This window comes from Tyto alba, unplaced genomic scaffold, assembly GCF_018691265.1.
Source record: "Tyto alba isolate M040663 unplaced genomic scaffold, T.alba_DEE_v4.0 Super-Scaffold_48, whole genome shotgun sequence".
In the NCBI taxonomy this organism is placed as follows: domain Eukaryota; kingdom Metazoa; phylum Chordata; class Aves; order Strigiformes; family Tytonidae; genus Tyto; species Tyto alba.
In genome coordinates this window covers 24,739,664-24,763,897 of record NW_024881324.1, presented here as the reverse complement: position 1 = coordinate 24,763,897, position 24,234 = coordinate 24,739,664, and the positions used below count along the sequence as shown (strand labels likewise).

At 40.1% G+C, this 24,234-nt stretch overlaps 1 protein-coding gene across 2 annotated transcripts in view; it reads left to right on the top strand.

Moving 5' to 3' along the window:
• Positions 1 to 15,593, top strand: part of TRIO (trio Rho guanine nucleotide exchange factor) — a 251,839-nt gene extending 236,246 nt beyond the window's left edge. Inside the window, exons 49-57 of one of the 2 annotated variants that reach the window (XM_042806835.1) lie at positions 3,683 to 3,930; positions 4,746 to 4,884; positions 5,229 to 5,256; positions 5,836 to 5,998; positions 8,182 to 8,303; positions 10,782 to 10,860; positions 11,499 to 11,699; positions 12,133 to 12,271; positions 13,806 to 15,593. In XM_042806835.1, the coding sequence (XP_042662769.1) occupies positions 3,683 to 3,930; positions 4,746 to 4,884; positions 5,229 to 5,256; positions 5,836 to 5,998; positions 8,182 to 8,303; positions 10,782 to 10,860; positions 11,499 to 11,699; positions 12,133 to 12,271; positions 13,806 to 14,348 (1,662 nt within the window). In that variant the 3' untranslated portion in view covers positions 14,349 to 15,593. Of the gene's footprint in view, positions 1 to 3,682; positions 3,931 to 4,745; positions 4,885 to 5,228; positions 5,257 to 5,835; positions 5,999 to 8,181; positions 8,304 to 10,781; positions 10,861 to 11,498; positions 11,700 to 12,132; positions 12,272 to 13,805 lie in introns of those variants that run through there. The other variant, XM_042806836.1, reaches the window with a different exon arrangement.
• Positions 15,594 to 24,234: the final 8,641 nt, after the last annotated feature.

Below are 24,234 nucleotides of genomic sequence, written 5' to 3'. Positions count from 1 at the left end.
TTTAACTTCATGGAGACATCTACAGTACGTTCTCTGGGCTGCTTGATTTTTAATTTTTTTATTAATTTATTTTTTTTTCCCCTTCTCCTTTCAGCCTTAGTTGATGTACAACATTCTCTTTTTAATTCCTGTGTCTGACCAAGGAAGCTTCCTGCACTCCACTCAAAATAGACCAACAAAACCTAGCTAAAATAATCTTCCTTCTACTACAACCAAAACAAATAGCGGCTCCACTTGTCTTTTCTGCTTTGTAAGAAGAACTGATTTAGGGCATCTGGAGATTCAACCTTTTAGTATACACTTGGTGTGCTTGTGCAGAAACCTGGGGTATCAGCAGAATCCACAATCTCTGTAATAACGTCCACCAAGAAATGCAACACAGCAATCACAGGGGCATGTGCAAATATAAAGCAAAAGTTTCAAGGCACTTGCCATGGATGTGGTAGGCAGGCTATGGTGCCTTTCTTTTTAAACTCACGTTTGATTTTTCTCTTACTAAGTATTGTGTTCACAAATGTTTGTTTTTCCACTCTCTCACAAATAGTATGCGATATCAATTTTGCAAATCACCTAACTTGCCGGACCTTTTTTAAATGCATGCATTTCTTTATAGAACTGTTTAACACACGTAGCTTTCTTGACTTCTTAGTTCTTACACTTACTTTTATGATAGCTTCAGAAGAAAAAATTATGCTTTGCATGTATTGTATTTTTATACCGATCTTCCTTCAGCTTTTCATTTGTTTTAGTTCTGTCTTGTGTTTATCTCCAGTCTAGAAAAATGTGATGCTGGTATAGTATCTGGGATGATTTGAGTATTTTGCAATTACTGCACAGTATGCAAATCAAGATGGTGGTACATTTTATATGCAGAGAAGACTTGTTTAGTATTAATTGGTGTCGTTCCATTAAAAAAAGAGGGAGAGTTGGGGTGGCACTGAGTTTTCAAAACGTTTGAATTTTGATACTGTCTCAGCGAAGACACAATTAATTGGTTTTATCTTATTGTAAAACATAATATCTGAATGCATGCCTTGTGCTTCACAACTATGTTTCTTTTAGTTTGGTAATTGAGATGGGTCATAATTCTTCATTTATAACCTCATTTCTAGACCATACTTTAGCAGGACTCCACACCACATTCAACAGGCTAGAGAAAATTGTGAAGGTTTAATTTGATTCAACCATTTGTGTGTGTACATTTATATGCATGTATGGTTGAGGTTGGTTAGTTATGGAAAAGATACTTTTAAGAAGATGACAAAGGAATTGGTTTTGCTAATATTTCAGGAATATGGGAGGAATTTTTAATATTTTGATTGTAGTTCCTTCTCTGGGGGAACTGCAGAACTTGCAGTAGAAAAACATAAACTATGCAAGAATAATTACTTCCTTGCAAGGTAAAAGAAACGGCTGTCTTTCTGTGGTGAGAATAAATTTTGATATAAACACATTCGCAAGAATGTTTGTCACTTACTAGTTACCAGACACTTGTTTATTTAACAGACCTATCTGTCCATGTTGAAAATAAGTAATATTCAGAGTTTAATACGATCCTTCAAGACTTAACTAATAAAAAGAAATGTTATGTTACAGGAAGTTCAGTCCTGCACTTATACACATTCTGCTGTATGCTAAGAAACAGTATATTCCGGAGTAGTGTGTGGGACAAGGTTTGGGGCTTAGGTTGGTTTTGGAACTTCAGCGTTCCCCTCATCTCCCCCTGTAAGTCTAACAGAAGGAGTTAACAAAAGCAGCTTTCTCTGAATAGAATTTTTTCATCTCGCTGAAAGAATCTACCAAATTGTAATCTTAATTGAAACGATGACTGAAAATTAGATTGTTTTTTTTTTTGTTCTGCTATTCCCAGTTTGCATAAATCATGGAAGGGGCTTGCTAATGCAAAAGTCCATGCAGACAGCTCTGTAAGCCAGAAAAAATGAGTTCTCCCATTGGAAATACAGCATCTTGAATTAACATAAATATCCTTTAGTGAAGGAGTAATCTGGGATGAGATCTTTCTCTCTATGGTAGCATTTGCTTCATCGTCGTAATAGGGGAAAAAAAGATAGAACGGATTTGAACCATCCAGTTGAACGAAATAATACCAGCTAGAATAAAATGTACAGACTGACTGGAAACCCAAGCATCAATTTGCTGAACATGCTATGAATGAGTAATCCAAGACTGTTCCTTTCCAAATGTCTCGGTTTCTCGGCCAGAGCACTCGTAGGGAAGCACAAGCACCAAGAGATGGAGTGACTTGTTCAAGGCCATGAGCAGATTGCAAGAGAAGGTGGTTTTCAGGGCTGTCAGTGTACCGTGCTGTCCACTGACCGCCACTTCATCCCCTCAACACTGAAGGGTGAAATATCTGACGCTGTTTTAATCCTGTGTGCCGAGCTTTCCACTCGCTGCTAGCACATACGTGGTGCTAACACGTGGTTATGCCATAAAAGCAATAGTATTCTCCAGCTACAGCTGGGTACTGATCTCCTCCTTCAACCCAGCTACTACTAAGCGGTAGTGAGCCCTTGCTGGTAGTGAGCTGAAACAGCTTGAAGTAAAAACAGAGACAAAAGACAGGCACGCACACATACATGCCTCATGCCACGACATTAATAGGTCGTCCACTTTGGTTTTAACTCGTTTCAAGAAGGAAATAGCTTATTTAAGGAACTAGGTTGCGTAGTCTGAGAATAGATTTCACATTTCCATTTATTAAACCTCGTATGAGAAATGCAGGCAAATGGACAAAATGAGTCTTACTTTTAAAAAATAATAATTGCCGGTGGGTTCATGGCCATGAGAAGGCGTTTTGTTCTGAAAAGTATATTAAAAGTGACTTTTAATATACACCTGATCAGCCATAATTAGGTTTCTGCAAATGATGAACATTTGTGAACACTAGTTGAAAGTGCGTGATAAACAGCTAACAATACTCAGCTTTCGTAGTCACTAATCAGTTAGAAGTGAGATTTCTAGCTTTATTTTGATAGTTCAGTGGACCTGTTTTGCCCAACAAATGAATAATTTCTTATTTCAATAATGTACCTCATCCTGTGCATTTAAAGGAATAAACCTGATCATACATATTCAACCAGGGATGAGTCTTGCGGTTTTGAGACACAGTCAAAAACCTAATTTGTTCTTTTGTACCTTGTCATGTTTTGTGAGCAAAAGGCTGGTGCAGAGATCTGACAAAATAGTGCTAGGAAAGACTGTACGTGTTTTTTGTTGTTGTAATTTCCAGTGTTCGAGGTAACGATTATGATTCTGAAACTGCACCTGTAAAACCATGAAAAGCTGTCCTATGTGCTGTACTGTAGTTTTATAGCCTGATAAAGACATGAGGTTCAGTGTCTAATGCTTGCAAGGAAGGCCAGTTGAGAACTGTGTATAAACTCTCAGTTAAAGGAAGTAATCTTGAGTAAAAGTAATGGGAATAAATTTCTACAGCAGCTGTACATGAAGGTATTCAAAGATCAAATGAATTTGCGAAAGACAGACACAGGCAGCTTTAAAAGATAAATTGTAGCTCTTTTCTTTGAATACAGCTTAAGGTATATGTATTATGCAGGTGACACAGCAGGCCAAGAACAGCCTGTCTTCTTCAAGAACATTAAACTTTACTCTTCCCTCCCCCCCCCCTTCTCTTTCTGCTTCCAATTGACACTTGCAGAGTGAAAGTAGCAGCAGTAGCAATATCTCCACCATGCTGGTGACACACGATTACACGGCAGTGAAGGAGGATGAGATAAATGTCTACCAAGGAGAGGTCGTGCAGATTCTAGCCAGCAACCAACAGAACATGTTTTTGGTGTTCAGAGCCGCCACTGATCAGTGCCCCGCAGCCGAGGGCTGGATTCCCGGCTATGTCTTGGGGCATACCAGTGCAGTCATCATTGACAACCCTGATGGAACCATCAAGTGAGTGCCTGGGTGTGTGTGGAAGGGGAGGAGGAAGAAGAGCTTCCAATTTAGGCAGGGCTTTGAACCTTTAAAATCAAAAGTTGATGTGATCTTTGAGAAATAAGCGGTCAGCAAGCAGAACAAGCCCTTGAGAGGTCCCTTAGCAAGCTTCAAAATACAAGCTAAAAAAAAAGAGCCCAGAAGCACATATTCTTTATTTAAAAGCTGTAGCAGTACAATCTTCTGGGAAGAGGTGATGAAAGAATATCTGATCTAAGAGCAGCAATAGTTACTGGTTTAATTAATAGAACTAGTTTTCAGGCTAGACATCTTTGTTTAGGAAAAGTCCGGGAATGTTTGTTGCCAGAGAAACAAGAATTCAGAGTTCTAGATCTCTACTTGGAGCCACCAACGTATTGAAAAGGACTGGCTGTGCTAGGAAGACCTCTCTCAGATCTGCAATTGGAGAAATTACATCTAAGTTCTTAGCACTGTAGCTTTATGCAAAGCTTATATAGGCTTCATATAGGTACAGATTTCATACTGATCATTTCTAAGTTTGATTGACAGCTTGTATTTTCAGATAGAAAGCTTACTGTTTGAGTAATGATTTCAAGAAATAGTGAACTACAGACTAATCTGACTAGCTTGCTTACAGTTTTAACCAAGGGTAGCATCTCTTATGGCATATTTAATGTCTTTCATTTCAATATACTTTAACACAATGAAATAACATTTTTACGTACTTTTCCAATGCCATTTGAAACTAGGGAGTATAACACATAACCTGGAGTTGGAAAAAAATTGATCAAGGTTTCATGTTCTGTATTCAGGAAGTCAACGTCTTGGCACACAGCACTCCGTTTAAGGAAGAAATCTGAGAAAAAAGATAAAGACGGCAAAAGGGAAGGCAAGCTAGAAAACGGTTACCGCAAATCCCGAGAAGGACTTGCCAACAAGGTTTCTGTAAAGGTAATGGTTACAAAGATGGAGTAGTTTCCAAAAGAGCTTGTGTTGGGAATTCTTTAAAAGTAGCTTCCATCAGAATTTCGCATGAAGGAATTAGAGGCAACGAGCAGTGTTTTTAGTGGACAGCGTTTGCCAAATCTGAAGAGAGGAAGATATAATCTCTGAGCCTGTGAATATCAGCATACTGCAGAAAGAGTAGAATGGTGCAGAAATTCCAGTGTTCAGATGTTTCTTGGACCTTTGTGGGTACAGCTAACTTCAGCCCATCGCTGTGCTTTGTTTTCTACCATTCTTTAAGTTGTTATAAGGTTATCAAGACATTAATTTTTTTAATCTCTCCTTTCCAGCTTCTCAACCCCAATTACATTTATGATGGTAAGTTGCTTTCATTTTTAAAAGTTGCAGTAAATATAATCTGATTAAGACGTTATTCACTTCGTTTAAATTTGGTTGATGTGATTTATGTCAGCAGGAACTGGGTGGTTTTTGTCAAAATATACATAGGCTCTTTTTGGATAAAGGAGACAGCTAATGAAATAAGTCATATTTATTTTTTTAAGATGCAAGGAACGTATTTTTGTTCACAAGTCCAAAACAACATAAAACACGAGGACCATATGACATGTTCTTAGCTGAGCGCATCTTTAAATACCTTTCACTGTAGGGTTTCCTTAGCTTGCCGTGAACACGGTGTTTGGTTCACCATGGTAGACTTCAGGGTCATCCATGGCATAGCAGTATTGTTGTATCCAAGTTCATGCAGAGAAAAATTCACTAGACCTGCAGAGCCCCCAGCAAGTGGCCTAACCATGCTCCGAGGGTAGAGGGATAGATACACCTTGGAAATTTAAAAGACCATACTACTTTGTCTAATATAAAAGTGAGAGTGCATGCAATAGAAAAACAAATTAATTAACTTCAAATGACATCACGCCATTACTTTTCTTGTTCCAGTTCCCCCAGAGTTTATAATACCATTGAGTGAGGTAACATGTGAGACAGGAGAGACCATCGTGCTTAGGTGTAAAGTCTGTGGTCGCCCCAAGGCTTCGGTTACTTGGAAAGGTCCTGATCATAACACACTGAGCAATGACGGTCATCACAGCATTTCGTACAGGTACAGTAATTCCTGTAATGTTCAGTAGGAACTGCTGAAACTTTTATTTTCTATTTGCGCCCTTGGTGCAGGATAGCTTTTGGCTTTGAGGCATAAATACATGGTTGCCCTCGGACAGAAGTATTTCCCAGCTGAGATTTTCTGGGAATGTTGTGTAACTTCTACGTGTGGGCTGGGGTACCCAAATGTCATATCCAGTTGATTTTTGAAAACAAAAGAAAATTCAGCTGGTGCTTCTGATCAGCTATTGCAGAAGCCGTTGTCGTTCATCTCGCTGACCTCGTGCTTGAACCAGAACGGTGTGTTGTGACCTGCCATCCCGCCAGTCCCTTATTTCCATTAGTAGCATGCCATCACTTGTGAGGAAAGTGACTGCTTTGAGATCACACAACAGTATTTTGCAGAGAAAAGCCTCTGGTTCTTACTGACACGGCAGTGTCACTGTCTTCATCGATGGAGCGTGGAAATGAACATTTTTGTCTGATTTTAGCTTTGCTGTGATAGAACTCAACAGACTAACTGGTAACTCAAACACCTGCTTAATAAGAGAAGCTGCTGTATTTTGGAATGTGAAACGGCATGTTAGAAAAGGTTTTTTGCTGAAAAGCATTCTTTTATGTACAGAAAATGTTGTTTAATGAGTAACTTCAGTGTGAAGAAATGTCTCATCAGTGAATTATGCTTTCAGTTCAGAACAAAGGGTTCTTTTTGTGAAAACTTTCTCAGTAATAGATAGAAGAGTATGTCATCTTCTCAGAGGTTGAGTAGTATAGCCCAACATACCTGCAAACTTGATGACGTGATACCGTTCTTTACCTCCTGCTGCTGCTTTTTCCTTTTCACTGTGTATAATTTTTTTTTTATGGGGAGACCGAGGCATAGCTTTGCTACTGCATCCAGGACTGTTGTGAGATAAGTAAGAGTTAGATTTGCTATGTTTAATTCACTGTGATTCATTACTGTTACAGAATTATATCCAGGAAATCACGTTGGCTGTGGCTGACAGATTTTTAGAAATAATTGTGAAATTTTCTTTGAGCTGGGAGGCAGGGGTGGGGTCATCTTCCTGTGTTCCTAAAATTTACATTCTTTTTTTTTTCCCTGAAATTAAGTTGTATGGTGAAGACTGTGGCCAATAGGTTTTGTTTCAGTCAGTCAAATGACTTGCAGTAACTGGGATGGATCCAAAGGAAAGCAGTAAGAATGGTAGAAAATCTTAAAAATATGCCTTATTGTGAAAGAATAACACAATGTTAGGGTTGTTGCGAGCCTAGAGGTGAAAAGTGTAGGGAGGACTTGCCAAGCATTCACATTTGTAAGAGACTTTTGCAAATAAAATTATCTGCTGTTCATGTCCATGGCAGGTGTTCAGAAAAAAAAAAAAAAAAAAAGTACTAGAAATTCATTGCAAAGAGGAAGATTTAAGTAGACATTTAAAGACAAACCATCAAACAAAAAAGGTGGTTGAGCAGGGAGAAAGATGAGGAGGAGCCTGTAGAATCTTTCTCCTGTGGTCTTACAGACCTTATTGCTGTTTCTGCCCTGGAGCAGATGGAGAAACTTAAGTTCTTTTTAGCTTCCTCCCATCCTCATTCTCCCAGAATCTGAGGTCTCCAAAGTTGTGGTGAGGTGTGCCTTTTGCATTGAAGGGGGGGAGCCCTCTCTTACAAGGGATGAATGCTCTGAAAGTACAAACGTTAGATCAGCTTCTACATGCTGGGACTCAGAGATGGAAACTAACCTTTGAGAAAGAACAATGATGGGTGGTTGTCTTGGTACGGCTTCTCCTGATTTGAAGGAAGTCGAGGAAGCAGGAAGAAACAGGGGAAGCATTTAATTTTCAAACACAGTGGAGCCTGTGACATGCTGAGACAGTGTCAGTGAGGATGTTTTCGTAATAGTCTGTAGGACATTCCAAGATACTTGATGGACACAAAGTGTTCAAATTGTGGTAGATGCTTCAGAAACGCCAGGGACAGAGTTAGTAATGTTTGTCCAGAGAGAGATAGGAGCTGGAGAATAAGAAATATTAACGGTATCAATCTAACTTTGTCTGATTTCCATGGCTTAAGGTTTGTAAAATTAATATAAAGTTTGTAAAATGTAAATATGTTTTTATGTAAAAATGTAAATATTTTACATAAAAATGTAAAATGAATAACAGATGCCACTGTGTTTCCCAGTGACTTAGGAGAGGCTTCACTGAAAATCATTGGCGTCACTGCAGAAGACGATGGTATCTATACATGTATAGCTGCAAACGATATGGGTTCGGTTTCATCTTCTGCCAGTCTACGAGTTTTAGGTAGGCCTGTCTCTGCTTTTTTTTTTTTATTATTATTTTTTTTTTTTAATCTAATTACGTTCAAAGTGTCTGGTGCCCATAGTACAGGAAAAAGAAAACCCCAGCTCATGGGCATCCCTCTATTAAAGGAGTATTATAACAAACCTTTTCAGCTGTGATCTATTACTTGTTGCAGCAGGAATAGACGTGCTTTTAGGATGTAACCAATTAGAGGTTCATACAGACAAGATGCCTACACAGTGTGCGTTTGTTTAACTTGTCTGTCTATACTAGTTCAAACATACTGTGATAAAATCATATTTTATCATGTGCGTTCTTAGTTTAGTCTCAGTGAATGTTACTGTGCTAACATGTATAATTTCTGAAGTGTACAGATAAGAAAAGAGTAGCATTGCTCTGTATTTTAATATGCCCCTTTGCTTTAATGGTAAAGCCACAGTGTTTAGGAAGACATATAACTATTTATTGTCTTTGCATGATAAATCTACACTTAAATTACATTATTTCAATACCTGAAGTGAGGAAACCTGAATGTTTGTGAGAGAACGAAAAGGAAACCTGCAAAGATGGAAAATGCCTGTGTTTTGGAAGCAGACAGAAAAGGAGCAAAAAATGGTCTTTACTTGATGTGTTGGACAAAGTGATAACGTACAGTTTGTGTTTGTACATTCAGTTATTATTCTCTTAAGTGTTCAGCATCCTCCATTTTTAAAAATAGAGAAAACCCAGGGAGACGGCAAGATAGCAGGCTTTCTTACGTGCAGCTTATAACAATTGATGCTATCTGCGTCCTTTAAGGTATTAAAAGACCCATATGTTTATCCATTGGTCAGAATTAATTAATAGATTTTAGGTGGAATGGCTCTGTCTCAAATTGACCCGTATAAAATAAACTAAGGTATGAAGTGCTGCATTCTGTCTTTGTATGTCTGTCCCAGCTGATATCGGGACTGGTACAGTTGTCCCGAACCTCTCTAAAATATGTTTTTTCTTCCCTTTTTTTAAAAAAAAAAAAAAAGTTTTTCCTGGAGTGTTGAAACCAGACCGTGAAAAATATGTCCCTTCCAAAACCTCATCTGAAATTTTTGGGGGTTTATAATCGGTGCTGCCACTTTGAGCTCTGCCTGTTGGCAGCCACAGTAAGTGCCTTACAGCCGACATACTGGGGTGGTGATTATTCCTGGCTCTTCCTGCTCACCGACCCAAGGCAGCCAGTAGTTAAGCCTTAGGATGGGTGTGCTGCAATATAGAAAAGAGGCAGAAAATAAAATCTGGGGGGTTACACTAATGTTTCCTGAAAAATAGAGTTGTTGTTTTTTTTTTTTTTTTTTCAGGTAGCTGCTATACAGTCTGATCACTTTTTTTTTTTTTTTTTCCAGTGGCAGGTATATTGTTGAGACATAATGTAAGATACCTATTCTTTTTGCTGTTTCCTTCAGCTTGCCAAGGTTACTCATTCCTGTACAGACAGTTCCTACTGCACCCAAATTAGTTCCACTATAGAATTTGTTCTGCTGCATTGACTGGGCTGCTTTCATGTGTAATCCAGTTTGTCTTGCTGCCACCCTGTGTCATGTGGGGATTAACAGGACAGGGTGATTCCACTGATAGTATCTTAGCCAAGGAAACTTTTCCAGTCAGGGGAGTAAAAAGCTCTTGATGAACAAGAATCAGTGTGAAACTGTGCTTTAAGGAACTAGCATAATGAGTGTCCTTCCTACACCAGTACGGAAGCCCAAAACGGTGACTTGGCCAGAATCAGAGATACAGACATCTTGTAGACTAAACTGCCATCTTTCAGCCATAGTCCTTGGTCTTACTGACCTTGTCCAAAAGCAAGTGTTCACTTCTCAGTCAAAACTAAAACAGAATTTGGTATGTCTTAGTTGCTTTGCAACTAGACTCCAAAAGACAGTCAGCCCTTCTACTCAGCTCTACCAATACTTTTACAAAGAAGTTATTCACCCCAGTTTTTCTGGGGCCATCCTACCCTTCATTTCCCCAGGCCATAAGAGCAAATTGAAAACTCTATGGCTGTAGCACAAAGGGAGGTTTCAACATCAAACCATGAAGTCTCTTTCAGTCCTTTGGACTTGAAGGGCTTGCCATTTGATTGTAGTCAATTCTTGTGCAAAGAGTAAAAAATACTCTTTACCTCCTGTTGCTGTGGTAGTCCTTATAAACCATCAGTTAAGTAGTTGATTACGGAAAACATTTTCTTTGCGTTGCTAGAGGCTGGACAATATGAGGCTGTGAGTTGCTTTTCAATCTGAACACATTCAGCTGCAAAAGAAAGATAGGGGCCAGTCTGTCTGAGGCAAATTCTTCCTGAAATCTATTCCCAAACCGAATATGAAGTCCAAATATGTCTCCTTCTGCAAACATCTGAAACAAAACATTGGTTATAATGACAACAATTTAGTCCTGAGAGGATTTGAGTATATTAAATTTTGTCCATACTGTCCTCTTTTTTTGTAGGTCCTGGAAGTGATGGGATCATGGTAATCTGGAAAGACAACTTTGATTCCCTCTATAGTGAAGTGGCTGAGCTTGGCAGGTGCGTCCTGTGTGCTGATCTCCAAAGCTGTCTATGTCAAAATATTAACTTCTCTTTCAAAAAATTAAATTCTCTGTGAAAAATACTTAGCATATGAGCCTGAAAGGCCAAAATTAAGTTGGATGAAATAAAAATGAGGAAGTGAAAATTTTACCAGCACTAGATGGCACTGCACAAATGGAATTTATTTAGTCTGAAGTGGTATCACAGATTAAGGGGGGTTTTTTTGAGCATGCCTTACAGTGACTGATGCTGCTTCTGTAGTGAAGCTCTCCTAAAACTTTTTGTTTAGGGTATGAAAATTACAGGCTGAAAAAGTCTGAAAATGCGCAAAATAAGTCATGTAAGAACATACATTTGTCCAGCTTAATTATGACCTTTGAAAGCTGGATACTACTCTGACTTGAGTTCTCTGCAAATACGATCAAACAGATTTCTATCAGGAGATAATTATTTATACAGATGAATTTTGTAGAAGATGAATGCACTGGCAACTCTTCTTTATGTCCAGAAACTGCTCTGTGCGGGTAGCTTATCAGAGATCTAAAATTAGATCTCTTACAGAATATCTTTCAAGGTAAAAGTACGTCCTTAATGCATGTCTCGGTTAATTCTTTCCTTTCCATATTGTATTCTAGGGGCAGATTTTCTGTCGTTAAGAAGTGTGACCAGAAGGGAACCAAGCGAGCAGTAGCCACTAAGTTTGTGAATAAGAAGTTGATGAAGCGAGACCAGGTTACCCATGAACTTGGAGTCATGCAGAATCTCCAGCATCCCCAGCTCATTGGCCTTCTCGATACTTTTGAGACCTCCACCAACTACATACTAGTGTTAGAAATGTGTGTGGACTCTAACGTTACCTGTAAAATGCAAACTCTACAGCTGACTTTTTGGGGCATTTATAGCGGTTTATGAATAAGAAACTTTAAAATCGCACAGAAGTTTGGAAACACTTAAGTAAAATATTGCAGTTATAGAATGCTGTTATTAAACTGTTGAGTTTAATACTCAGAAGGAAGCAAGTTGAGTTATTAAACGGGTATGTGGATGATTATTTTAGTCGGAAGGTCCAGGAATTATTTTATGTCGAGTGGTTGCACAAGTGAATTACAAACATGGTGATCTGGTAGCTTGATATCAAATCTCCTCTTCATACCCTAGTCTTCTAGGTCTGCAGGCTACAGTTATTCCTGTAGTCTATGGCCTGTTAGGTTTTTCTTTCAGTTCTGAGATATGGATTAATCCATAATATAACCCTTGTAATTCCAATAGGGCTGACCAGGGTCGCCTTCTAGACTATGTCGTGCGATGGGGAAACCTCACAGAAGGGAAGATCAGACTCTACCTGGGAGAGATTCTGGAAGCTGTGCAGTATCTTCACAACTGCAGAATAGCACATTTGGACCTAAAGGTGAGGAGTGAATGGGATTCCTGGCTGTGTGCACTATTCCAGGCATAAAAACTTCCCTCTTCTGGGAAACTTGCAGCTGGGAACATAGAACTGTGAATTGCTTTGAGACTGTATGAAGGGTACGCGCCCGGGCTCCATCCCCAAATGCTTTAAATCAAAAGCAGAAACTTTGAATTCCCTGTGCTTTCTCCTTAAAGCTTGCTGGCCCTGTGTGGTCCTTTGTGCTGGGAATAATTGCTGACAGGAACAGTTTCGGTTTATTTCTATTTATTTAGCTGTTTATTTACTTTCTGAGAAGCTTGCAGCAGAAATCCATTTCTTTCTCAAGAAGCACAGAGTTTGTTGTGAAAGAGACTGCTTTTCCTCTGTTCCTGCAAATCTTTCTCATCTTTGCACTTTGAGGGAGGTGATACCTATGTGAATGGTACCTCTTTGGGCCTCTGTTCTACCCTTTAAATTTTACTTGAGCCACGAGTATTTGATACATTCTCATAGGAGAAGCTACATAAGAAGGTCTTAATGTGAATATTAATTAAAAACTTTACACTCTTTATTTTTTTCCCACCTCTATTTGAAAGATAAGGAATTTTAGCATCGACAAGCCTTCTTTGTAGGCAGAGTCTCTTTAGCCAAAAAGGGTCATAACGAGAAAAAGCAGAAAGAGCCTGCAACTTCCCTCCACATACTTGTGTTTTCCATCCACACCCAGTCTGGTCTGCATATCATGGAGACCCCAAATTTAATTTTTTTCTAGTGCTAGGTGGAGTTCACCAGTACTTTTTTCCAGTCTCAGGGTACATACAGGTGAACTAATTAAAAACTACATGTAGGTAAGTCACTCTCATTTTACTAAGATTACAACTACAGCAGCAGTAGCTTCAGAAATAAAAGCATAAAAATAATTCCACTTTCAGCTCACCTGTAGTGGGGCAGTTCTCTTGAAGCCAGGTGGATCCAACAGGATCTTCTGCCGCCATAGTCTCAAACAGTGCTTGACTTCCATCTGTATAGCTGTGTTACCTGAATGAATCAACAAGTAAAGCTGAATTCTGTTGAAAGCATCAAGAAAATTCTGACCAGGTCTTCCAGTCTTTCAATGCAAGAGTTCTGTTGTCTCTCTGTCATAAAGCAAATAGAGCAGTTGCTTTATTCATCCCCTATTTGTAATTGCTGCTCTTTAAGCTTAAGTTCCCCAACAGAGGTTCCTGTGAAACTTTGGAGAGCTGCTGTTATGAACATCGGCAGTATTATCTGGCAGAACTATATTTCCTCCAAAAATGATAGTGCCAGCAGCTAAAACACCTTCGTTGCATACTGTAGTTGGCAAGAAACTGCCTGCTGGTTGGTCTGGGGGAAGCCTTGGTGGGACTGCCTAGGAGCTTCGCAGAGCTGGCCTTCAGCAGTAATCCTGGCGGCTGTTTGTTACGTTCCTGAGCTGACAGCACTGGCTGGGCAGCAGTCATGTTGGAGCGTTAAATGTGTGTTAGACTGACGTGAAAAAAGGCGTTATAACTTTTGCTTTTATGTTTTCTAGCCTGAAAATATTTTGGTGGACCAGAGTTCCACTAAGCCAACAATAAAACTGGCTGACTTTGGAGACGCAGTCCAGCTCAATACCACGTATTATATCCACCATTTACTTGGAAACCCAGAGTTTGCAGCTCCTGAAATTATTCTTGGAAATCCTGTTTCCCTCACTTCAGATGTTTGGAGCATTGGAGTGCTCACATACGTCCTTCTTAGTGGCGTCTCTCCTTTCCTGGATGAAAGCGTAGAGGAAACTTGCCTGAATATTTGCCGCTTAGACTTTAGTTTCCCAGATGACTACTTCAAAGGAGTTAGCCAGAAGGCCAAAGATTTTGTATGCTTCCTACTTCAGGATGACCCAGCTAAGCGTCCCTCGGCTGCACTGGCCCTCCAGGAGCAATGGCTGCAGCTGGGGAATAGCAAAAGCGCTGACAGCATTGACATATCCAGACTGACTTCGTTCATTGAGCGGCGAAAACACCAGAATGATGTTCGACCCATCCGTAGCATTAAAAACTTCTTACAGAGCAGGCTCTTGCCAAGAGTTTGACCTTGCTTGAAGTTCTCTCTCATTCTCTTTCACCTGCCAATCAATCAGACTGGAGATGGACTCCTCCTGCCAATCAATCAGACTGGAGACGGACTCCTCCTGCCAATCGATCAGACTGGAGACGGACTCCTCCTTTCTGCCAATCAGCTGTTGACTTGAATTTTGAGGAAAGCAAACCCCGAGCCAACCAGCTGCCAGCGAATGTTCGTGTGCAAGCGCATTCCAGGGGGACCCGCGCGGGGTGGCGCCGGGGACTGGCGATGCAGACTTCACTGGGGTGGAGGATGATAGCACTGTACTCTGCAAAAAGCAGTCACAAGCGATACAGTACCAGTATTTTATTCAGGTTTCTGCAAAAAAAAAAAAAAAAAAAAAAAAAATAGTTTTTTTAATAAACAAGAGTTGAATTTTGCAAGTGAACTTAAATACCGTTTTCAAGATTTATTCAAGGAAGAAATGCCTATGTTCAAAGCACTGGTGTTAAACAAAAATGAAATCATGCCTGGAGAAGACTCACCAAAATGGCTGCCCGTGGATCCAGCCTCCATTTATAACATCTGGTTTTCACTTGGTCCTAGAGCTTTCCAGTTGCCTCGCCTGTATGTATCTCACGTAGCAGTGCACTGAGATCAGACTCTGCTTTTAAGTGCATCCAACCTCAAAGTTTTTGCATACAAATAGAATGAATTGTTTTGCTCTGATAAAATGTAGGCCTTACTTGTATATAGACTGTTACCTGCCTTTGGTCTGTAATTTTTTTCCCCCCCTCCCCTTATCCTTTTTTTCCCCTCCTTCCTAAATGGTGGTATACCACTGTGCGGGTCTTCAGTTTGGGTCAGTACTCACTGTCCTCTTAGAAAAGGACTTCGGGTTGGTGCCCAGCTTGCTGACCCGATTGTCAAGCAGTATACAGCAGGATGAAATACTGTAAATGCACTCATTTGGGATTTTGTTTTCTTTCATATCATGTGCAATGTTGTGGCTTTAACATTTTATGCAACTATTTATGAGGACCTCTGTTGTAACTGTAATAAATATATAGAAAAAGCACATACCTAGTACGGCGAGCTTTATGGTTTTGTTTGTGTGTTTGGGGTTTCTGGGTGGGCAGGGACAGGTGTGTTGTACCACACTGTCATTATTAGTTGAAGAGGAGGGTTAGCATAGAATTTAGTCAAGACTAGTCAGTTTTAAGGATTGTTCAAAAAAAAAAAAAAAAAAAGAAAAAAAGATTCGTATCCCAAATATCAAACAGATTAAGAAGTAGGGTGACACTTTTTAAGATTTATTATATTCAAAATGCCAAAGTCTGACTTTCCCAAAATCGGTCTCAACACTTACCACTTTTTAGAATTTTCAGATCTGTGTTTACTTCTTTCTGTGAAATGAACAAATGAATTTTGTGCTCTTTGGTGAAGAATACATTCAGAAAGTAGTGGTCAGATGAGGAGAATCTGACACATAATGTAATCGTCTTAGTAACTGTTTTTAAGGTTGAAGTAATATTAATGTGAGCTATTTAAAAAGACAGAGATGGTTTTCTGTGCATCACTGAGTTCATATGGGTGTGTTGTCATCTATGTTTGTGTGAAATGCCATGTTTAAAGAAAACAAGCCGACATCCCACAATAGTTAGATATATGGGTCTTAAGCCATAACCTAGCTGGGGTTAGTTTTGAGCTTTGCGGCTTCCACTGTATTCTATTTATTCCTTTTTTGGTTTTTGTTTTGTTGGGGTTTTTTTTGTGTAAAGTTGTACAGAAACTTTTTTAAAGAAAACAACTGACTTAGAAACTGGATGTGTATTCGTACCAACCTCATATCATTATGTTTGTGTATTATTTTCCTTTATTGTTTTAGTTAAATTTTTGCTTTATTTTGCATGTATATTTCTTTGTACAGTGACGTTACATGTTTACACAGTTTGACGTGATGTAAATATTTTATTTTGCCATCAGTTATTTTGAAAAAAATTAAACATATTTGACATATTTGTCTGATCTCTTGCTTTAAGGAGTTTGAAAGTTTAGGTTTGATTATATTTTAATTGGGCTCTGTATTTAAAAATAAGAAAGTACGTTATTTTATTGCCATAAAATTAATTTTAAATTGCAGTGATGTATCTTTCTTTCATGCCTTACAAAATAATATTTGCCTTTGCTCTAAGTGTTGAGTGCTTTGTAGTGTCATGATTGCTTTTATATAAAACACACGTAACTCTCTAACTGTGGAAATTCATTATGGTCTTTATTAGCTGGTAAATTTTGACCAGCAGTTTTCTACCAGATGTTCTCAGTTAAAGACTGAAGGATCGTATTTCAGTTTAATATTGAACTGGGGAACAGATTTCCCACATATTTTAGGCATTTCAGATTCATTATGAAGAAAAGTTGCTTTCAACCGTAAAGACTTGGGTTTTGCAGCTAAACTCTGTTTGCATCCTACAAGGGATGAGGCAGAAAAGTTTTTCACTGTGTTCATTTATCTCTCTGTTTTTTCTGCTATCATTAAGCCATTTGCAATTCAAAATGAAGTGAAAGATCAGGGAACAATACGGAGTGTTTATGCTTGCCAATTCATTGTATAGATGATTTTTTCCCACTTTTTTTTTTTTTTTTTTTTTTTTTCCACTATTACCTGTCAAATGACAAAACAGTGCCTTTATTCCCCACAATTTACTACTCAGAGAGACAGTTGAGGGAGACATTTTACACTGAAAGAGACAGAGAATATTCAGGAAGGATGCACCACCAAGGATGAGCCACTGGAAGCTTGTTCCATGCTCCATGGAAGAGTTTGTGTCACTGAGTTCTCTAAAATACTTTTTCTTGACTGAAGATGCACTGAACTGGGGAGAAGTTACCTGAATGCTGTACAGAGAAATAATGCACTCTTGTAGCTGTTTTAAGTAGCAGAGATATGTCCTTCCATTCATATGTAAACAAGAGTGCACTGTTTCTGGCCCTCTCTGTGAGCCCCGTTACTTGGGAAAGCTAACGTCTTTTGAGAGAGTCGAGTTTTGCACTAAAACCTGCTTTTAGGTGCAAGAGCTTTCAGCTGAAGAAAGCGTGAAAGATGGGCTCCTCAACTTGGATCTTCAAAGCATTTGAAGAGATAATATATGAGCTAAAGTCCTTTTGTTTTGCTGAATTGTGTAGTTGGGGCTGCAAATGTCAGTTGGGCGCTGTTCTTGTTGGCTGTCCACACGACAAGGCAGCTCCCCAGGCTGACAGAATGGAAACCAAAAGCGTGAGCAGCTGGTGTGAGGTGTCTGACATGGGAATGTTGTAGAGCAAAGGGAACGGCAGTCAATATCACAGCTGAAAAGTGGGAAAATAGCCAGAGAGGTTCAAGAAAAGAGTGGGTCTCGATGTTTCTTTTTGATAACATACCCCCCCCCCCCCAGTCACTTCTTACTGAAAAAGAGAAGAGGCTGTCAGACTTTAAAGTCACTTTGTGTGTGTCAGTACTTTTTCAGGTGGGGTTTGGGAGCTCAGGAGTTCTCCATTGCACATGTGATGAACACAGCTTAACAAAAAAAAAACATTGTGCAGCTGCTTAGCAGAAAGCCTGGCAAGGTAATATTTCCATGGTCAGGGAAGCAACCTGTATTTTCTTTGTAATGGGCAGAAGGACTAATGCGTGCCTGCCTGTGCTCATGAGGAATAGGATGGGAGAGCCTGGTTATCTCATGTGTGAGTATAGAGGTCACTTAACTATGTCGCTCTCATTCTCAAATGGGACTGCTAACGTGTTGATGAAGAGAAGAAAAAATAATTGTTTTTTTTTTCCTTTCTCCAAATCCAAAAGCGTGTCCGGGCCAGGGTACAACAGATACTCCAGAACGACACAGCAAAAGCATCTGGCTTCCTGCAAAGATTTCAGTACCTGTGCAAACCTGACTGGTAGTAGATGCCTGAAAATATGATGGGGGTGTTCTTTGCACATAATGTACTGCACTGTATTGTCAGGAAGCATTAAAACCCCACTGCTGAGGGGGTCGGTGTAGGACTCCATCAAGAAGAGGGGCTGGTGAGTGAGCAATGAATGTAACCAAGGGGAAAACCAATGGCTGACTTGAGGTTAAGCAGTATGGTTCCCAAAATCTTAAGAAAAAATGAAGACCGGAATATACTTCCCCAGCAGATGTAGGTAGTGAAATCTATGAGTAGCTGCTATTTGGTGAAGCATTTGGACAGCCAGTCTTTGCTGCGAACAGCAGTGTATTTGTGTGCTGGGGATTAATGCAGGGAGTGTTACCATGTCTGCTCCAGTGCATAAGCTAAGCTTTTATATACCCTTTCCATGTATGTATAGACTCAGTGTGGGTGTGTTACTAATTTCTCTGCTATAGGAGCTGAGCTGCACATGGAGGTAGGTAGAACCAGGTAAGACCAAGTTTCAGTACGTGTTTAAACCAGCTCCGGGTATTGCAGTGTTTTTGTCAGAACCACTGCTTTATCCCTCAGGCAAACAACTTCTGAATTTAAGCCTTGATGGAGGTTATGTCAGAGAGTAACATACAGGTTTTGCGTCTGTATAGGTTGTACTTCCAGTACTTTTTGCACATTCCCATCTGTCCATGCAGTCAAGACAAAAGGCTTTTTCTGCGTGCACTATAATGCAAGAGCATGATGATCTCTCATCGCTGCAAAGCAGCTGGTGCCCACTGTTCTCTCTCCTTCCTGGCAAGCAAAGACACATACCCAACGCCTCAGGCTTCACATGCCTGGCTCTCACCTCAGTACTTCCCAAATAAATGCATTCCGTGGTCCTTAGTGCCATGCCCTAACACTGAGCATCAATACAAGAATGAGAGCTCCCATTTCTGACCTGCCATAGGCACGAAGAGCCTGATGTGTAGGAACAGGAGAATATGCTTCTCGTGACGTCTTTGTCCTCAGAACAGGAACATTTCTTATCTCCCCTAATTCACTGCCCTTAACCGTACCCAAAATGCTTCAGGTGAATGGGGCTGGAGGGGCAGTTTGCATTATTAAGGACAGCAGTCTGATCTCCTCCTATACCTGGAGTAATGTCAGGAGAGCCAGCACCAAGCCTGCTAATAATAAACTCCCATCAGCCAGTCTGTGCCTTCCCATAAAAGAAGTCATTATGAATCCTAGTATTAGAGGAAAGCACCAAGTTTTCAGTTTTTCTCACTGGCTGTAGGTTAAAATGATGAAATGTGCTAGAGATACATCTGAGGTTTAATATATGAACTCTTTGAGCTACCTTCAGGAAAGATGATACTCATGGTGTTTTCATTGCCTAATTGTCAGGAGCAGTGATCTGAACACTGCTTTTTAAATGAGTTTTCTTCTTAAATCATACATTCTCCTTTTGACTGCTAGAGGGACTTTTCATCCTTGTTGTTTGAGGAAAGGGGTAGGTGAGGTACTTGAAACGGCATCAACTGCAGCAGATGAAGCTTCAGATTCTGTCATTATGCCTGTGGTAATGTATTGGCTCTGACTGCTCCACACTTCTGGGTTTCTGAAGGAAAATATCATCTATCCGAAGAGGATGGACATATTCAACTACAGAAGGGATGAAAACCTTAACACCAAAGCAACGCTTAATCCCTGCAAATTGGATTTCCAGCCTCCCAAAGATATTCTGTCCATTACCACCCCAGTGTATTCTCCTCTGCCGTACTAAATGGTCTTCCTGACAAAATGATGGGTTTGCACCTCATGAAAGAAGAGTCTATTGAGGATTACTTAATACCTAATTACTATTTTAAAATGGCAGTAAACCACTGATGTCCATAACTTTGTGTGGCAGTGGGTTATGCAGTTGAACTCCATACTGTGTGAAGAACTCACTCACCTCTTCCTTTGATGTCTCTAAAGGTTTGTTTTGGAAAAGACAACGAGCTGTTCATCTCTTCAGTTTTTGTGTCCTACCTTTGTTATTGCAGTCTTCTACCTTACTTGGTCATCTGTTTACCAGGCTAAAGTGTACTGGTCTATTTATTCCTCATGGGGAAGCTATTTACCATCTTAATTGCCTTTCTCTGAACCTTCCCTAGTTCCAAGTTAGATATTTTCTGTGATGGAAGGGGACAAACTTACACAATATTCATAATACAGGTCCATCATGAGTTACGCAGCTGAAAAATTGCAATTTGTTGTCTATTCCTTTTCTAAAAGTTCTGAGTGTTCACCTTCCTTTGACTTCTTATGAGCTGATACTTCTTAGAATATTAAATGCAGAGATCATGTTCCCAGGTTGAGCAGCAATGGTCAGTTTAGATCCCATGACCATACATGTAAAACTTGGACCCCTTTTCAGCACATCCCCCATGAACATTAATTCTCTCTTGCTGAATTTTCTCAGCTGCTTTATTTCCCAGACAAAGCTAAAGTATTACAATGCCTTAGGGAGAGATTGTTCTGATGGAACTGAGCACAGAGATCTCTAATATTAAACAAATAGAAGCTGACTACTGCTGTCTTTCATTTTACTACTCAGTCAGCCTAGCTCCCCTGACTGAAGAACTCCTTTTGCAGTGTTTTCTTGCCAGCTCCTGGAGCCATCAAACTCATTTCCTCTCATCCTGAGGGAGGAAATTGTAACTTGCTTGGGACTTGATTAAGATGAAACTCTTTAGTTTCAAATTAAATTTCAAACGCTAATTTTAGTGAAGCTAGCACCCTCACTTCAACAAAAGGATTGACTTGGGTCTCAAGCAGGAGAAATGTTTCCACACTGAAATCACACATCAGGAGTATCTCCAAAGATTACTTGTAGAAATTTCACATTAAGCTTTCCTGAAGACTCACCTGGGAGTAGTCAGCATCAGGAATTCACTTAGCACACCCTGAACTCTGTCTCTGTGAGGGCTTGCTATCCCAAGGATTATTCCCAAATACTGAGGAAGAGCTGGCAGCAGCTGGAAGTTTGCCTTGTGGCACCGTTGGGAATCTGCCTAATCACTTCTGGTCGAATTGCAATTTACGTCACGTATCTTGCCTGTTTTTACACATCTTGCCTGTGTGTTGCTGAAGACCATGTGATCCCACGAGATGGATGGTTCTTCAGGCTCTCAGACTTTCCCTTCAGTGATGCCAAGATCCGCTGAGTATTTGCAGAATGATGTCATTTAATTTGCCATCTCTCAAGACTGGTGGTGAGAGACTGCTTCCTTCTTTGGTGATGGAGCACTCTCCTGGGACTTGGAGGTTCTGGACTCTGCTTGCCAGGAAAATTCAAAGCTGGGAATCGGTGCTAGTCCCAGTTACAGGACTTAACGCATCCACTGGTTCTGGTTTTGTTGCTGCTGTTGGAACTTTAGATGCTAGTGGACAGTTCTGGCTGGTTCACCCTGATGGAAAAAGAATGTCATGATCTATCATGAAGTATTAAGCGGAGGCTTTTAGGATGGGGTGTCCTGAGGGTAACCTGATTACCACCAGAAAGTGCTTGAACATCAAAATTACTCGCTGCTCTTGGAGTTTGATGGAGGCCTAAACTTATTTCTTCCAAGGATCTTTCACAACATAAATCAGGGTGTAAATCCGGTGGTGACTGCTGCCTTTACCATGGTTACTGGTTGTGGATGACAGCTGGGGATCTTACCTAGCTTTTCAGACCTGCTTGCAAAGAATGTAGAACCTGCTGTTGTATTCCATCCCACAGCTTGGGTGTTGAATGGTTCTCAAGTCTAAAGTGAGTCTATATTTGTCTTTGTCTTCTTGGATTATCTTCTTGGATCAAGTACTAATTTTTCAAAGTGGACCTGATTTTTCACTTAATGTTTAACCATATATTTTCTTTTCAAGAACTTCCCCTGCTTAATAGTCTGTTACTTTTTAAAATGGTAATAGAATATTCTCTATTTGATGAATTACAAATATAGTATAAATATTTGATACATGATTAAGGATAAGGTTGCGATAGGAGGTCAGCATCTCTACTGGGGAAGTCATGTGCTTGACGTAAGAGGCTCTCTATTTTCTGTCATCCCACTCTCTATGGAATTTTTAGGTATGAAAATCCTAGCTGAATTCCTATTACACCAGTGGTCATGGCATGGAGGAGGCAATCATCTGAGCTTGTAACAGCTTCATCTTTTGACAAACTTTTTTTCGTCCAGGAGCATGAGAGAGATTCAGGTCTAGTAACTGTTCCTTCTAATGTTGTTTTCTTCCAGGTAATTTACTGTGTTTTTTTAAGAGGTTATGCTGGGCCAATAGCTGTGTATTATTTCTGACAGAAGTCAATAAATTAATGTCATTGTTTTCTTTTCCATCTAGCACATTTCTGTGGTCAAGGGGTTGCTTCGTAACTCACACAAAACTTCAGCTTTGTCCTTTGTTCTGCAGAAAAGCAAACCTTTCAGGGCATTCTTCATACATGGTGGTTGCCAAAACTAAATGTGATGATGGTGTGACCTTGGAGAAGTAGTCTCACTGGTTAGCTGGCACTTTAATGACCTGCAGCAAGGCTGTCAAGGTAGACTCACTACCTTTGCTGAGAGCATTCTTCACTGCAATTCAGGCAACAGTAGTGAAAAATGTCCTTGTCCTTGTGATTTGCAAAGTCATTGTTGGGGAGATGCATTTGCACAAAGGCACTACACTGTTTCTCAGTTTCTGTGTATGATGCTCCTGTTGCTGCCCAGTAAAAGTTTGAGATTCACATTCACAGAGTGAATGTGGATGGCGTTGCCTGGATTTATCACACACGGTGGGGCATATACGCAAGCCCTCACGGGAGAAAACTGGTCATTCGCTTGCACGCTTTAAAGCATGTTCTCCATATGTTGCTGTTTCTCCAACTACCTTACTTCTGACGATCATCAGATGTGAGGAAATGAAGGATATAATCTCTACTGCTAAATTACGTTGGCACACATGGGTAACACTGTGCTGTAAGAAAGGGTGGCAGCTGCAGTGCATGCATGCTGCATGTACTGCAAAGAGATGTATGTCTGTGGAAAAGTGTCTAGATTTCTTCAAGGAATGTTGACAGCACATACAGTTCTTGGTGGTTCTTTTTTTCTGAATTCAGGGGTTGCAAACTAATGTCATTAATGAAATTATATTTGCCCTTCCTTTGCTTTCTCTGTAAGTAGAAACATCGCAGTGATGAAGAAAGACCTAGTTGATTATTTATAGGCACAAAGAAAGGAAGCCTGGTTTCCTCGGGCTCTGCCTCAGAGTTGAATTATGTGGTAGTTCACAGGAAAGAAACGAAAGCTCTTCCCAAATCAGAGTTACTCATGATACTCTTGACATGATAACAGCACAGCCTTGTTCTGTCTGATGTCTTAGAGAAGCCAAGGGTGATACATCCAACTCAAGACACCAATTCAGAAAGTACTCAGGGAGGCCAAGACAGATGGAGACTGGGGAGAAACAAGTGAAAGACGGCAGGAAAAGACAGAAAGGAGGTGACTGCACATATTTTACTAGGTTGCCAGTGGTAAGTTAGCCTCCTTAGGAGTAGGCATTGACAACACTGGACTTTAACTGTGCATCTGATCCCTGCTACCGCCTCAGAGTCTGACCAAGGGAAGAATGGTGCACCTACAGAAACCACGGCATGCCTGCCTGTGCACGTTCTGCTTTTTGGCATGGAACTTTACAACAAATGTCTAATGTACTTAATGTCTTTTTCTCCACACTGAGACAATGCTATTGGCTACCTCTTTGTAGTGGCTGCAAGTTGTCTGTTGCTAGGTCGTGACTGGCTTGAGAGAGTGCACTGTCCTCCAGCAGCTCAGACATGAGAAATACATTGCGGCCAACTTTCAACATCTTTGGAGCAGGATGGGAGAAATGCTGAAGAGGATGGTAACCCCTGGAGATGGGAAAGAGGAGGACTGGCTTGGAGAAGCGTTCAAGTATGTGAAATAGTAATCAAGATTTTTACTCTG